The sequence below is a fragment of the Lagenorhynchus albirostris genome, chromosome 5 (genome assembly GCF_949774975.1).
Source record: "Lagenorhynchus albirostris chromosome 5, mLagAlb1.1, whole genome shotgun sequence".
Lineage (NCBI taxonomy): Eukaryota > Metazoa > Chordata > Mammalia > Artiodactyla > Delphinidae > Lagenorhynchus > Lagenorhynchus albirostris.
In genome coordinates this window covers 62,794,509-62,810,866 of record NC_083099.1, presented here as the reverse complement: position 1 = coordinate 62,810,866, position 16,358 = coordinate 62,794,509, and the positions used below count along the sequence as shown (strand labels likewise).

At 49.5% G+C, this 16,358-nt stretch overlaps 2 protein-coding genes across 3 annotated transcripts in view; one reads left to right on the top strand and one right to left on the bottom strand.

Moving 5' to 3' along the window:
• ECE2 (endothelin converting enzyme 2) overlaps positions 1-16,002 on the bottom strand; it is a 38,978-nt gene extending 22,976 nt beyond the window's left edge. The window contains exons 1-3 of one of the 2 annotated variants that reach the window (XM_060150161.1): positions 15,763-16,002; positions 11,523-11,806; positions 10,530-10,999 (exon numbers count right to left, since the gene is read on the bottom strand). In XM_060150161.1, the coding sequence (XP_060006144.1) occupies positions 10,712-10,999; positions 11,523-11,806; positions 15,763-15,958 (768 nt within the window). In that variant the 5' untranslated portion in view covers positions 15,959-16,002 and the 3' untranslated portion in view covers positions 10,530-10,711. Of the gene's footprint in view, positions 1-10,529; positions 11,000-11,522; positions 11,807-15,762 lie in introns of those variants that run through there. The other variant, XM_060150162.1, reaches the window with a different exon arrangement.
• On the top strand, positions 7,956-9,080 carry CAMK2N2 (calcium/calmodulin dependent protein kinase II inhibitor 2). Its single transcript, XM_060149253.1, has 2 exons — positions 7,956-8,124; positions 9,010-9,080. The coding sequence occupies exons 1-2, from the start codon at positions 7,956-7,958 to the stop codon at positions 9,078-9,080; spliced, it is 240 nt and encodes a 79-aa protein (XP_060005236.1).
• Positions 16,003-16,358: the final 356 nt, after the last annotated feature.

Sequence of the window (16,358 nt, the reverse complement as noted above, 5' to 3'; positions counted from 1 at the left end):
TACATAAACACTTTTCAAGCCTCTGCTTGCATCACATTTGCTAATGTCCCTATTGAGCAAAGCAAGTCAGGTGGTCAAGCCCAGATTCAATGATGGAGAAAAAGATTCTACTTTTTTTTAAAATGTTTATTTATTTGGCTTGCAGGGTCTTAGTTGCGGCACGTGGGATCTTCACTGTGGCATGAGGGATCTAGTTCCCTGACCAGGGATTGAACCCAGGCCCCCTACATTGGGAGTGCAGAGTCTTAACCACTGGACCACCAGGGAAGTCCCAGATTCTACTTCTTTTTTCTTTTTTTTTAATTTTATTTTAACATCTTTATTGGAGTATAATTGCTTTACGATGGTATGTTAGTTTCAGCTTCACAACAAAATGAATCAGTTATATATATACATATGTTCCCATATCTCTTCCCGCTTGCGTCTCCCTTCCCTCCCACCCTCCCTATCCCACCCCTCCAGGCGGTCACAAAGCACCGAGCTGATCTCCCTGTGCTATGTGGCTGCTTCCCACTAGCTATCTACCTTACGTTTTGTAGTGTATATGTGTCCATGCCTCTCTCTCACTTTGTCACAGCTTACCCTTCACGCTCCCCATATCCTCAAGTCCATTCTCTAGTAAGTCTGTGTCTTTATTCCTGTTTCACCCCTAGGTTCTTCATGACATTTTTTTTTCTTAAATTCCATATATATGTGTTAGCATACGGTATTTGTCTCTCTCTTTCTGACTTACTTCACTCTGTATGACAGACTCTAGGTCTATCCACCTCATTACAAATAGCTCAATTTCGTTTCTTTTTATGGCTGAGTAATATTCCATTGTATATATGTGCCACATCTTCTTTATCCATTCATCCGATGATGGACACTTAGGTTGTTTCCATCTCTGGGCTATTGTAAATAGAGCTGCAATGAACATTTTGGTACATGACTCTTTTTGAATTATGGTTTTCTCAGGGTATATGCCCAGTAGTGGGATTGCTGGGTCATATGGTAGTTCTATTTGTAGCTTTTTAAGGAACCTCCATACTGTTCTCCACAGTGCCTGTATCAATTTACATTCCCACCAACAGTGTAAGAGGGTTCCCTTTTCTCCACACCCTCTCCAGCATTTATTGTTTCTAGATTTTTTGATGATGGCCATTCTGACTTGTGTGAGATGATATCTCATTGTAGTTTTGATTTGCATTTCTCTAATGATTAGTGATGTTGAGCATTCTTTCATGTGTTTGTTAGCAGTCTGTATATCTTCTTTGGAGAAATGTCTATTTAGGTCTTCTGCCCATTTTTGGATTGGGTTGTTTGTTTTTTTGTTATTAAGCTGCATGAGCTGCTTATAAATTTTGGAGATTAATCCTTTGTCAGCTGCTTCATTTGCAAATATTTTCTCCCATTCTGAGGGTTGTCTTTTGGTCTTGTTTATGGTTTCCTTTGCTGCGCAAAAGCTTTTAAGTTTCATTAGGTCCCATTTGTTTATTTTTGTTTTTATTTCCATTTCTCTGGGAGGTGGGTCAAAAAGGACCTTGCTGTGATTTATGTCATAGAGTGTCCTGCCTATGTTTTCCTCTAAGAGTTTGATAGTTTCTGGCCTTACATTTAGGTCTTTAATCCATTTTGAGCTTATTTTTGTGTATGGTGTTAGGGAATGATCTAATCTCATACTTTTACATGTAGCTGTCCAGTTTTCCCAGCACCACTTATTGAAGAGGCTGTCCTTTCTCCACTGTACATTCCTGCCTCCTTTATCAAAGATAAGGTGAGCATATGTGCATGGGTTTATCTCTGGGCTTTCTATCCTGTTCCATTCATCTATATTTCTGTTTTTGTGCCAGTACCATACTGTCTTGATTACTGTAGCTTTGTAGTATAGTCTGAAGTCAGGAAGCCTGATTCCTCCAGCTCCGTTTTTCATTCTCAAGATTGCTTTGGCTATTCGGGGTCTTTTGTGTTTCCATACAAATTGTGAAATTTTTTGTTCTAGTTCTGTGAAAAATGCCAGTGGTAGTTTGATAGGGATTGCATTGAATCTGTAGATTGCTTTGGGTAGTAGAGTCATTTTCACAATGTTGATTCTTCCAATCCAAGAACATGGTATATCTCTCCATCTATTTGTATCATCTTTAATGTCTTTCATCAGTGTCTTATAATTTTCTGCATATAGGTCTTTTGTCTCCTTAGGTAGGTTTATTCCTAGATATTTTATTCTTTTTGTTGCAATGGTAAATGGGACTGTTTCCTTAATTTCTCTTTCAGATTTTTCATCCTTAGTGTATAGGAATGCCAGAGATTTCTGTGCATTAATTTTGTATCCTGCTACTTTACCAAATTCATTGATTAGCTCTAGTAGTTTTCTGGTAACATCTTTAGGATTCTCTATGTATAGTATCATGTCATCTGCAAACAGTGACAGCTTTACTTCTTCTTTTCCAATTTGTATTCCTTTTATTTCCTTTTCTTCTCTGATTGCTGTGGCTAAAACTTCCAAAACTATGTTGAATAAGAGTGGTGAGAGTGGGCAACCTTGTCTTGTTCCTGATCTTAGTGGAAATGCTTTTAGTTTTTCACCATTGAGGATGATGTTGGCTGTGGGTTTGTCATATATGGCCTTTATTATGTTGAGGAAAATTCCCTCTATGCCTACTTTCTGCAGGGTTTTTATCATAAATTGGTGTTGAATTTTGTCAAAAGCTTTCTCTGCATCTATTGAGATGATCATATGGTTTTTCTCCTTCAATTTGTTAATATGGTGTATCATGTTGATTGATTTGCGTATATTGAAGAATCCTTGCATTCCTGGAATAAACCCCACTTGTTCATGGTGTATGATCCGTTTAATGTGCTGTTGGATTCTGTTTGCTAGTATTTTGTTGAGGATTTTTGCATCTATGTTCATCAGTGATATTGGCCTGTAGTTTTCTTTCTTTGTGACATCCTTGTCTGGTTTTGGCATCAGGGTGATAGTGGCCTCGTAGAATGAGTTTGGGAGTGTTCCTCCCTCTGCTATATTTTGGAAGAGTTTGAGAAGGATAGGTGATAGCTCTTCTCTAAATGTTTGATAGAATTCACCTGTGAAGCCATCTGGTCCTGGGCTTTTGTTTGTTGGAAGATTTTTAATCACAGTTTCAATTTCAGTGCTTGTGATTGGTCTGTCCAGGTTCTACTTCTTGATTGGAAGAGCTATTAAATATTTGGGCCATTTTTCTCCTACAACAAATGTTCATCTCAGCACTGTCTATAATAACAAAAAAAAATGGGAGGGGATTCAATGTCTGAGAGTAGAGGACTTGTTAAATAACTCAAACATCCATACAATGGGATACAATGCAACATTTACAAATGATAGAAAAGAAGAGTTAATACTATTGGGAAATGTTCTCCATATAGAGTTAAGTGGAGGAGAAAAAGAATTACAAAGTCTCATTTTATTGAAGCAAAAACGTAACAAAGCATAGGTTAAAAAAAGAGATTGGAAGGACATGCAACAAAATGTGAATCTGAATGTATCTAATGATGAGGTTACTGTTAACTTCTTCTTTATGCTTTTCTGTATAATAGCTAACAATTCTATTGTCTAGCATTTACCTAAGCACTTTATGTATGTTAACTTATTTAATCCTCACAATGACCCAATGAAATAGAGTCTACCAATATCACTGTCCAGATGAGGAACCTACAACACAGGGAAGCTTAATGACATACCTAAAAGTCACACATCAGCGAGAAGGCAGATCCTTGATTTGAATCTAAACTCCATACTGTTAACTACTAATCTCCTTTCTAAGTCAACTGATTTGTCTAGGGTCAGAGTGTGATGTTTGATAAATGGACTATATCATCGGTTTTAAACCTTTTTTTAAAAAAATCACTAAAACCTTTTTATTGCAAATGTAATATACTCCAGAGGTATATAGAATAAAAGATGAACTTCATTCTGCCAGGATCCCAGTACCGTCCTCAGAGATAAACATTATTAGCAGTTGGGTATGTATCCTTCCTGCTCTTTCTTTTATATTCATTTACATACCTAAATACACTGGGGTGTGTGTGTGTGTGTAAGTGTGCATACGTATGTATACACACATATGAAATCATACTCTACACTTGTTCTTTGGTGAGATTTTGGCAGGCCTTGGAGATCTTACTATGTCCGTCCACACAGATGTGCTTCATTCTTTTTTGTGATTTATCAGCTTCTGCTAAATAGAAGAGTCCCAGAAATACCCTCATGGTGTAGGCTTCCCTTGAGTGGACAGGGTGGGAGCAACGCGTCCGGGGAGAGCTTAAGAAAGGAGAAACATGATCATGAGAGATGTGAAAAGATGACCCCCAAATACTTGTAAGTGATTGTATTTGTTTCCTAGGACTGCTGTAACAAAGTACCATGAACTGGATGGCTTAAAACAGAAACTTAAAATGAATTCCCTGGCGGTCCAGTGGTTAGGGTGATGGACTTCCACTGCAGGGGCCGTGGGTTGGATCCCTAGTTGGAACTAATGCCGTGTGGTGCAGCCAAAAAAAAAAACAAAAAAACCCCAGAAACTTATTCTCTTACAGTTCCAGAAGTGAGAAGTCCAAAATCTAGGCAGGGCCATGCTCTCTCAGAAGGCCCTAGGGAAGAATCCTTCCTTGCCTCTTCCATCTTCTTGTGGCTCCCAGCAACACTACGTGTTCCTTGGCTCGCAGCCACATCACTTCTATCTCTGCTTCTTCACGAGGGCTTCTCATGTGTGTATATGTCTTGTTCACTTGTCCTCTTCTTACAAGGACACCAGTGATTGAATATAGGGCCCACCCTAATCCAGTATGACCTTAGCTTAATTTGGCTAATTAACATCTGCAAAGACCCTATTTCCAAATAAGGTCTATTCTGAGGTTCCAGGTAGACATGAATTTTAGGGGGGGACCCTGTTCAACCCACTACACAGGCCTACAGTTCCCACTTGAATAAAAGTGTCATTAATACTCAATTGTCAAAAGGCATATTATTCTTCTGAGAATGTATGGATTAATCTCACTAGGTTTTGAGGGGCTTTTAAAAGAAATTCAATGCATTTTCACAAAAATCCAAGCAAACTTTACTTCATTTTAGCTGTGAAAATGAATTTTCATCTCATGGTCAGGGATGCAGAACATCAGAATTTAAGTAAAGGAGCATAATTTAAAGAACTCCCTCCAGGGCTTCCCTGGTGGTGCAGTGGTTAAGAATATGCCTGCCAATGCAGGGGACACGGGTTCGAGCCCTGCTCCGGGAAGATCCCACATGCTGTGGAGCAACTAAGCCCGTGTTCCACAACTACTGAGCCTGTGCTCTAGAGCCCACGAGCCACAACTACTGAGCCCACGCACCGCATCTACTGAAGCCCGCGCTCGAGAGCCTGTGCTCCGCAATGAGAAGCCCGCTCACCGCAACGAAGAGTAGCCCCTGCTTGCCGCAACTAGAGAAAGCCTGCACACAGCAATGAAGACCCAAGGCAACCAAAAATAATAAATAAATAAAAATAAGTAAATTTATAAAAAAAAACTCCCTCCAAATTTTCACAACATAGCTGAAACATATATTACTATATCTTTACAATTATGCACTTATGTCTTTTGCTTTAATCACAATCCAGCATGTACCTTACAGGACTAAGATTATTTAAGAAGGATCTCCAAGTTAAATTGTTGTTCCTCCAGTCTCCCTCATTCTGAGGGGAGAAACGAGAAATGTTTCAGTTCCTCACCCAGTGCTCTCATCCTATTCTTGGCAAGAAACTGGATGGCCCCTTTAGCATTTTTGGTAGGGGCAGCTCATTACCTCCTGAGACAAACCACTTCACCTCATGACAAGTTCATCTACAAAACTATCATTATGTAGGTTCTATCATCTCTAGGCTTCACACTAGAACATGCAGGCTCAGAGAGGTATGCATATTACGCAAATGCATGAGAAAAAGATGGGAAGGATATATATGAAAGGTTCTGTGTGATTTTCCAAATTTCCCTAAAAGGTTACAGATACAAATGAACTAATTTTTTAAAACTAATTGTGGGGCCATCAGTTCAAGGCCACACAGAAAGCGGCAGAGGCTGGATTGGAACCCATTGCTGGACAACCCCCTGCGGGGGTGGAATTTTCTGGACTCTCTCCTAGTGACCCTGAGCTCCAGCTTCTCCTGTCCTTCCAGGTCTGGAGGCTCCTCTCACTCCAGATGGGCCTCCACCTCCAGCTTCAGCCCTCATCCCAGAGACTAGGACACAGCAGAGGAGGGTTTGATAGGGATAGGATTATGGTCTTGAGTGAGGCCTGTTCAGAGGCAACTCTGGCACTTCCCAACCTCGTCCTGAGGGCAGCCACCATGGCATTCGCCTTTGTGTCCCCAGGACTAACACGTGGTGAGGAGTTGCTGGAGGAAGGAGACCCAGCGCCAGGAGCTAAGTGATTTAGAGGGCGGGAGGAAAAGCGCTTCAGGGACAGTGGAGAACTCTCCGCCTCGAGTATGGACTGAACGTCCGGATGATAATTACCCTTATTAGCGCTGTCGTCACTGTCACCGAATGTGAGACGCCCCCCTCCCCCAAGGCCAGAGATTGCGCCAGAGCCCCAGCGCGCTAGCGAGCAGGTGACGAAGCCGCTGACGGCCAGAGGGGGAGGGGGGGAGAGAAGAGAGTGCGTTACAGTTCTTGAGGCGAGAGCTGTTACGCGATGCACCGCACCCAGGGCGGAGGCGTCCTCTATCCCTGCCCCTCTACCTCCGGACACAAACTCGCGCGCGCGACGCGTCCTCAGGCGCTCCGGGCTTCCCCGTGTCACCTGCAGCCAGGGCGCCCCCCGCGACGCCTTCATTCATTCCTCCTACACTGCCAGCGCAGCGCGGGCCTCGGGGGCTGGGAGAACCGCAGGGCGCGGCGGGCGCTTTGAGCCTGAGTTTCGGCGGCTGCAACAGCGCTGGGGGTGGAGGGCTGCCCTGGTGAGCGCGCGTCGGCCCAGTTACCGAGAATCCTTCAAGAAGAGACCGAGACCCCCAGCCCTGTTGCTGGCGCCGAAACTCGGGCTCAAAGCGCCCGTCGCGCCCTGCGGTTCTCCCAGACCCTGAGGCCCCCATGTGTCACTACGGCACACAGAGGCCAAGAATGGAGACAGATACAGAAGAGCAGAGACACTTAAGAGATAGACGTAGACAGAGACCATGACACAAAGAGATATGGGGCACTGAGACAGAGACACAGACACATGGAGATAGACTGACATATAAATAGGCACAGACAGAAACAGAGGACAGTCAGAGAAACACAGGCTCCAGATGAACAGTTTAATACCCGAAGAGCAACCCTGTACAAGACCGCGCCAGCCCCGAAGAGCAACCCTATACAAGAGCGCACCAACGGCGGGGGCACCACCTATTGGCCTGAGCTATTCCCGCGTCCTGCGGGTTCCAGCACATCTCCGCCGTATCCGACCCCCCCCCTCGCAGCGCTTCCGGTGTCCGCCTCCTGCACCCGTTGGCCGGTACCATTCGCCCAGCAGCCAGTCCCGCCAATGGCAGGACCCTCCCATTTTCGCTCCTTTGCCTCCGCAGAGAGCTTGGGCCCGCTCCTGTCCGCACACCACCCCACCCCCGCGGCCGGCCTCCCTCCCTGCCCTGGCCGGTGTCCTCCCCACCTCCACTGCGCCCCGCCCGCCGCGCTCTGCGGCAGTCGGGCGCTCATCGTCATTCCGCTCTCGCCGCCGCCGCCACCCCCGCCTCCCCGCGCACCGCCTCCGCCCGGTCCCCGCCGCCGCCGCCGCCGCCGCCGCCGCCTGCCCAGCGGCCCGGGAGGCGGAGGCGCGGGGGAGGAGGCCCCGCTTGGCTCCGCAGCCCCGGATGCTGTATGACTTCATCTTTCCGCCGGCTCCCCTGCTGAGCTAGGGCCGGTCCGGCAGCTAGCCCGCCGCCCGCGCCCCGCCGCAGTCCCGCGCCCACCCCGCACCCGCCATGTCCGAGATCCTGCCCTACAGTGAGGACAAGATGGGCCGCTTCGGCGCCGACCCCGAGGGCTCTGACCTCTCCTTCAGCTGCCGCCTGCAGGACACCAACTCCTTCTTCGCGGGCAACCAAGCCAAGCGACCCCCCAAGCTGGGCCAGATCGGCCGAGCCAAGAGAGGTACGCGGCCGGGGCCCGGAGTCGTCGCTTGACCCAGAAACCCTCCGCCGGGCGCCCCCCGGCTGCAGTTCCCCGCCAAGCGCCAGCAGCTCTTGCCGCAGACCAGCGCAGCCAGCCGCTCGCCGGCCAGGGTTGGAGGGGGGGTCCCTGCTGCAGTGTTGTGTCCCCCTCTTCCCCTCTCCTGGGAAAGCAGTGCCCCGGATTCGATGCTCGCCACCTCTGGAAGTAGAGTCTTGGCACCCGGGCGAAGGGGAGGGGCCGGCCGGGGCATTTGGGGCTGCCTGAAGTGGGAACATGGGGCGACGGGCCGCTTCTTCGGGAGCAAACGCTGAATCGGTGTATGCTACGGAAGAACCTCCGGGTGGGGAGGGATGTCTGACTGGAGAATGGGCAGGGGGCCGGGGGTTCGCTTGTCCTGGTTGTTTGCATGGGGAAGGGGCTCTGTTAGTGCCAGGATCGGAAGAGGGGTTCTAGCCGCAAGAAGGTTAGGTTGGGTAGAGGGCTGGAATAGATGGAGATTAGGTTTGAGGAGGGAATTCTGTTGAAGTGAGGGTGGAAGAAGGGGATCCCATGAGCAAAAGCTTTCCGATCAGCTCGGATGGAGGAGAGCTCAGGCGGCGGGAGGGTTTGGACCGGAAGGTTGAACGGCTGGAGTCTTTGGAAGAGGGGCGTTCCTCCACAAGGAGAGGAGTGGGTCTGTGGGAGCTGGGGTCAGCAGTGGGTTGAGTCGGCAGGAGAGTTCGGACGGGGAGGTCACTGTAGCACGGAGGTCCGAGGGGCGTCTCTGGGCCACGGGCAGTAGCTGAGCGGGGCGCGGGGACCAGGGCCCCATTCTCGCCGCCGCCCCCCGAGACCGCGCGGCTGACGCGCTTTCTCCCTGCGCAGTGGTGATCGAGGATGACCGGATAGACGACGTGCTGAAAGGGATGGGGGAGAAGCCGCCGTCCGGAGTGTAGACGCGCCGGCTCAGGCGGCGGGCTCCGGGCCCAGCCCCGCGGCGGCCAGGACCGCGGGCCGGCGATGCGACTGCCGGCCCCCCCCGCCCCGGCCCAGGCGCTCGCGGGCGGGGGCTGCAGGGCCGCGCCGCTTTCGGGTCATAGTCGCTGCCGCCGCCGCCAGGCACTCCGGAGCTGTCCGCTTCAGCACCACGGCGGCGGCGGTAGCGGCGGCGCGGACCGGCCCGGAGCCCGCCGCCGCGCTCATGCACTTTAGAACCTCGGGCCGCAGCCCCACCCCGCACACCGGAACGGACAGAGACCCGCGGCCCTCAGCCCCGGCCCGTCCCCTCCCGCACGGCTCCCCTGCCCCGCCCCTCTCAGGCAGGTCTGGTCCGCAGACCGGCTGCCTGCCGGTGTCGGACCTCGCACGCGGCCAGGGATGTTTGGCTGCACATTTGCATGAGCTTCCCACCCACCTGAGTCCAGCCCTCCAGGCGCTCCTCACCCTCCACCCCTGTCTGGCGTGACCCCAGCCTCAGCCTCTTTCTAAGGGACTTCCTCAGCACATTTGTATTTTTATATCCGACTCTTTGTTTACTGATTCCCCTCGTGGTTCATGCCCTCCCCCCCCCCCCACGGTCTCGGCCACGCTCTTCTGCGCCTGGCAGATAGGATGGGTGTTGAGGCTGGGATGGGACAAGCCCCTAACATGGTAACCAACCATATGACCAGTCTGCCCATGGCTGACCCCAGGCGGCTCTCTGGCAGACCCCTCCCCTCAAGGTATCACCTTCCAAGGGCCCAGGTCTGATTTTACCTTGGACCCCTGCGTCCTGCCCCTGGGAATCCAAATGCGGGCTGCATTGCATCTTTGGATGACACCTGTAGCCCTAGCCCTGGAGATATTCTCAACCCCAGGGATGTCCTTTGTAAATGTTCCTCCATCCTCACTGTACCAGGAGTGTGTGAATAAACACAGACCCCCCTGTGTGTGCGTGTGTGTGTAGCTGCTGCTTTGGTTTGCTATAGGAGCCAGCCCAAAATGGCTCCAATTCTTTTTGGGGAGGGGAGCAGATACTTGGGAATCTCAGATGCATGTAACTGACAGAGAAGCGTTGCCAAGTAAACACAGGCAGGTCAGCCTGGCCTGGGAACATCATTACAGCGTGGCCTCCTTGGGTAAATAATACAACCTGAGCAGGATAGGTCACCGGAGTTGGGGCTGGAGCTGGGGTCAGAAGCAATCTAGATTCAAAGTCTGCAGCCTCCTGTGAATAAATCCAGGTTGAATGGGGGTCAGTAACAGGCCCCAGGGATACAAGTCTCCAAGTCTGGCTGGCATGCACAGGGGTTGTGCTGAGATTTGCCCCTGGGGATGAATCACTGATGGTTCAGTATGGTGGGGGAGGAAGTTGGGGAATCCAGGAGAGATCTGAGGAGCCTAAGAAGGAAGTCAGAAACCTGAGATTTGGGATCTAGTTTGACCTAGCCTGTATTTTTTTCATGTGGGGTTGCTCCCATCAGCTCTGTCTTAGTTAGGCATGAGGCCCCTGGGATGTGGGCACTTTGGACCTGACCTTAAGCCCTGAGTCAGGAATTCCAAATACTTGAGCCTGGGGCAGAAAGGCAGGAGAACCATGCTTCTGGCCTCACAGCTGAATGGCACTGAGGAAGTCCTCATGATCTGAGTCCTGGAGGAAGCAGGGTGGGGTGGGAGGTCTAGGAGGTGAGAGGATCTGGGCCCCAAGGGCCAGCTGGGCCACACTGAGCTCTTTGCCCTTCTGCATAAGGTAGAAATGGAAGTGGAAACCATTGCCATAGGTTGCATGCCTCAAGGACCAGCCGTAACGAGCTTGGGCGTAGTGTCTTGTCCGAAAGTGGGGGGCAGCAGGGGTCATTGAGATGAACTGGCCCCCAGGGACCAGTACTCGGCTCACCTGAAAGGCAGATAGAGAAGCCATTGGTGAGAAGCCCATCTCCAGGTTCTCAAAGGTCAGTATGGCCCCAGATGCCCTCCCAGTGAAATCTCAGGTACTACCCTCCATCCAGTAGCTCAGGGCTTTCCATGGCAAAAGAGTGAGGCTTCCTCTCTGCCCCTGGTTGTTCCGTGGGGGTAGGGCTATATTTTAAACAGGTAGGAGCATAGGAGTGATGTCAGGTGCAGGGGGCACTGTCTTCCTGTCAGCTGCTTACCTTCCCTACCTGGAACCTGGCCGCTACCTCATCTCTATGGCAACACAGTATTCAATCCTCAGCCTCTGTGAGCCTGGCCACTCCAGCCCCCTACAATCTCGATCCAGCTTAACACCCGCTTCCTTCAGGTAACCATAGTCCCGAAGGGACCCACTACTTGTTCCAAACCATGCCTCCTTCTGGCTTCTGAGTTCTTCTAGTCTCCTAGAATCTTAACCCCTCATCCCCACCTCTTGATCAGCCATCTTTCCCTTGGTGCTCCCTCACCTCACTCAGCACCTGGTCCACAGTGTGGATACCTTCAGAGGACACATTCCAGGGATCCTGTTCTCCAGTCAACAGGGCATCCAGCGTGCCCTTCTCGAGCACCACGTCAAAGGAGCCACTGGGGAAGCCCAGTGCCCGCACGTCCATGGTCTCCCAGCGCAGCTCGGGCACGTGGGCATATCGAGCCCGCATGGCAGCCACCACTACTGATGAGTAGTCCACACTGGTCACATCAGGGAAGCCCCCAAGGAATAGTTCGTAGCTCAGGGCACTGTTTCCACAGCCTGAGGTGAGAAGGGGTGGATGACAAAAGGTCTAGGTTAGCTTTGGTTCTCACCTCCCCAATTATCCATCCACTCTTGGCCTGTTTTCTCTCAGCTCAAACCCTCCCGTACCGAGGGAGAAGCAGCACGGTACAAGAGCATGAGCCTTAGAGTCATACAGATCTGGGCACATATCCTGGCTCTATCATTCCTGGCTGTGTGGACTAAAGCAAGTCGTTTACATACTAGGAACTTGGATTTCCTAGTCACAAAAATGAAGATAACAATACCTAGCCTACATGTAGGATGTGATGTTCTAAATTTAAAAACTAAACAGCTGAAGAGTAGGAGCTTTGAACTTAGGAGTTCAAAGATTTGGGTTCTGATATCTCTAGTCATACAGTCATGGCAGGTCATTCAACTCAGCCTCAGTTTCCTCAGACTCAGAATGGGGATAATATTGGCATCATAATATTATTAATAGGATAATGCTAGTAGTATCCTAATTCCTAACCTCTCAGAGATCCTCTGATGATATCAGCCCTGGGAAGACTTCATGTTAGGGGTTTTTATCTTACTTTGCTTTCCAAGGCAGAATTAACAAGTGAAGGGGAAACTAAGTGGGGACACCCAGTGGAGATGATTCCTTGTAATTTCTTCATGTATGACTGAGCGCCACATATTGGGTTCTGCTGATGAATAAAGAGCTTCTGCCCTCAAGGAGCTGATGCTCTGGTGAGAGGAACAGATGTGCAGTCAGAAAACTGCCACATAATGCAATGAGAGTTTCAACAGGGACAGGCTGCAGGAGCACATAGGACAGTCCCTGTCCCCACCTTAGATGGGTGGGCCAACAGGATCGGGGGAACTGACAACCAGTCAGAGTCTTGAAGAATCATAACACTCTGGTGGGAAGTGCCCAGAAAGCAGTCCCAAAGTGGTGGAGGGTGGAGGTTAGAGGAGTGGATGTGGACCTACTGCCCAGTGGGCATGGCTTCCTTCAAAGATCTGTTGGCCTCTTCCAGGCCCTCTTGTGGTCAGTATCAGCCCAAGAACAGGCCTGGATGACAGTTCTTGGTGGCCTCACATGGGGATCCCCAGCTCTTGGGATTAGATTGCCTTTAATCCCCATTTGCCTCCCTAAGAGGATCACAGAATCAGCTGTTGGGATAGCCCTAATCCAGCAGGCAGAGCTTGGCACCTGGACAGGTGCCAGAGACTGCTGGCTGGTCCCCGGCTGCCCCTTCTTGTGTTCCTCCTCAGGCTCTGGGGCTCAGGAAGAGTAAAATCTTACCTGGGAAAACCCAATGTGTGCGTCCCAACACTGGAACCACAACAGGCTCTGGGACGGGAGGTGAGGGTGGCTGAATAGGAGACTCTAACCCAGTTCAGCCTGAAATCCCACTGGGTTCTCTGACCACAATGCCTTCATCACCCAACACCTGACCTCATATGCCTGCAGAGCTCTGCCTAACTGTGGACAAACACAAATTTCCTTCCTTCGTTTCCTTTGGTACAGGAATGGTATCTCCCAAAACAACTTTATTAAAGATGAATGGAAAATAAAACTTGACCACAGGACCAGTTATGCCTACAAAGCAGTGACTTGGGGCTAACAACTAAGATGAGGCTTGGAACCGCCACCGCTTCCCTAGGTGGGGCCTTAGGGAAGCAGAGCTCTGGAGAACTGAGCCAGATCCAAGAACCCATCATATGGGAGCCCAGAGCTATGTGGATGCTATCCCAACACCAAGAGACTGAAGTGTAAACCAGAATATCAATTCGCTTATTTATAATAGGAAAAAATACCCATCATGGGGTCTGGACAGTCAATCCTCTGGTCAGTCCCTTGTGTCTCTATAGGAAATGCAAATTGAAGCCAAATTATAATCAGAAGATTCTGCAGAGCATGGAGTCAAGCAAGAAGAGAGAATCAGAGAAGTATAATGACAGCAAAACTGGGACGGCCACATGAACTCATCTGTAATGAGGAATCTAGCCATAGGGACCAGACACACAAGTCTTCAGGCAAGGTACTCTTTCTCCGAGCAGTCCTGGAGAAAGTGCCTCTCTGACTCCCATTTTCAATAATAATAATGATAGCTAACAGTTTTTGAACACTAGGTCCCATGCTGAGTACTTTATAAGGATTATCTCAGTTTATTTTCCCAGTAGCTCCATACTGAAGATTCTATTATAAAAACCATCGCCATTTTCTAGTTGTGACACCAACTGTATAGCCTGAAAGACCTAAAATATTTACTATTTGGCCATTTTTCAGAAAAAGTTTACTGAACCCTAACCTAAAGTAGTTCTCATTATATTTATCACTAACCTCTAGGGGTTGCCATGAGGATTAAATGTTAGAAAGGGCTCACCACATTCCCTAGCACCTACCAGGTGTTCAATTTGTTTGTTTAGGTGGAATGTAACATAGGGTAGCCCCCAAGCTGTGGGTCCTGTTCTTAGATCTTGGGAATCCTGTCTGGAAAGTTTTTCTTTTTGATTTTTAGACTTTTCCCTCCTCTATCCAGAAAAGGATATCTCCCAATCGGGCAGAACTTAAGGCAGTGTTACTCTGCCAATTACCAGCATGAGAATCAGTCTGTGGGCTTGTTGAAAATACAGACCCCGGGACCCGCCTTAGACCATCCCTGGAATTATATACTCAGAGTGGGGTCCAGTTTTCCAGGTTATTACACTAAAGCTTGAAAAACATAGATCTATGGTAAATCTATAAATAAATGCAATTGTTTAAAGCCACAAAACTCAAGAGAGGTTTTACCTCTGGGGGGGAAGAGGTTTGGGGGACCACACAGAAAACCTTGGATATACAAGGCTTTTTATTTTGTCAGGCTTTTTTCTAGTTATCTTTCATACTCACTCAATCATCTTAAAAACCTGATAAATAAGTATGTACTCTTACTTTTTTTTTTTAAGGCTGAGAAAATGGAGGCACAGAAATTTAAGTATTTTGCCCATGATTCCACAGCTAAGGTGACATGTGCTGAGATCCCTACATAATTAGCTGCCTCCAGGGTTCAAGTTCTTAAGCACTTTCTAGTCCTAGGAATGCTGTATTTCTCAAACCGAGTAGGGTATACACACACATTCAAGTTATTATTTATACCTTACATATATACTGTATTATAAATGTCTCATATATGTGAAATATTTCACTTAATACATGGTTTTAAAAATAGCAAAATAAAAACTATAATTGGAAGGAAATCCGTTGTTTAATCAAACTTCACTGGAGCCCCCAAGGCTGGCAGTGGAAGGAGAACCCCAAGGGGGGCAGGTGGACCTCTCAGAGCCCCACCTGAAACCCCAGTACTTATTCCTTTTGGGGAGTCACACCAATCTCGGCTGCAATCTCCCCTCAGAGGGAGCTGTCCTCATCCTCACTGCACACGGTGGGATGGGGGTGGGGTGGGGGGGTGGGGACGACGACGACATAGGACCAAGTTTCAGTTAGAGCTTGGAGAGTCAAGAGATAACTCTCTAGGCGACAATGGCTCATGGTGCCCAGTGGCGCACACAGAAAAGCGCTAGGCATTGCGCTCAAGGTGCCTGCACGTGCCTTATCCGACTTGATTTCGCAGTCCCATTTCTAGAAGTGAATCCGGGGCTCAGAACAGGCTCATGATTTGTCCTAAGTCCTACAGTCAACTAGCGCTGGGACTTGAACTAGTTACTGTGAACTCTCCAGTGCTCGAGGCTGCCTCCCCAGGGTCCGGAAAGGGGTCATGGGTCACCTACCACACTCAGACTCAGAGAGACTGTCTTTCTCCTGGAGGGTCCCCGGACTAAGAATCTCTTGGCTCCTGTTTGCCCTGCCTAAATACTGCCGAGATTCTAAAGGTACTGGATCCTGACTTCTGACTGGGGAGTCCTCTGAGAGGGGCTGGCAGGAGCGAGGGGCGGGGCCAGTCCAACCAGCTCCACCTGGGCTGGGCAGCCCCGGGACTACCCACCTAGCACGAGGATACGGTCCTCCGGCCTCAGCTCCGGCTCTAGGAGGTCACGGAAGGAAGAGAAGTCCCCGAACCACTCGTAGGGAGCAGAGTCGGCAGCGTTCCGGTAGCGCTGGTCCCAGTACTGGACCTCGCGGTACCCACAGTTCTTCTCTGGTAACTCCAGCAGCGGCGCCCAGGCCCCAGGACAGGCCATGATTGCGGCTGCCGGGCCTTGAAGACAACTGGCCCCCACGTCTGGGCGGGGCTTGGCCCCTTATGTAGCCAATTGGAATGGCTGCATATAGGAGGCGGGACCCTTGTGTCTCCGCCCAGCACCAGCAGTTGCTCAACATAAACACGTGGAACTTCCGTCCTCTGCTAAGCGCTCTTGGAAGAATCCTCCGGGTGGGAAAATAATATCGTCCAGACCCTGAATCCTCTGGATGCGCTGCTCACTAACTTCTGAGAGCCACACTCATGGTGTCAGACTCACTCCGGCTCGTCATTGCCCCTCTCATATCTTCAGTTTGGCTCCTTCCATTAAGAAGTCTGAAAATTAATGAAACATTCATTTCTTCCTAGTTTTGAGCACCCGAAAGGCTCTGGGGGGTGGC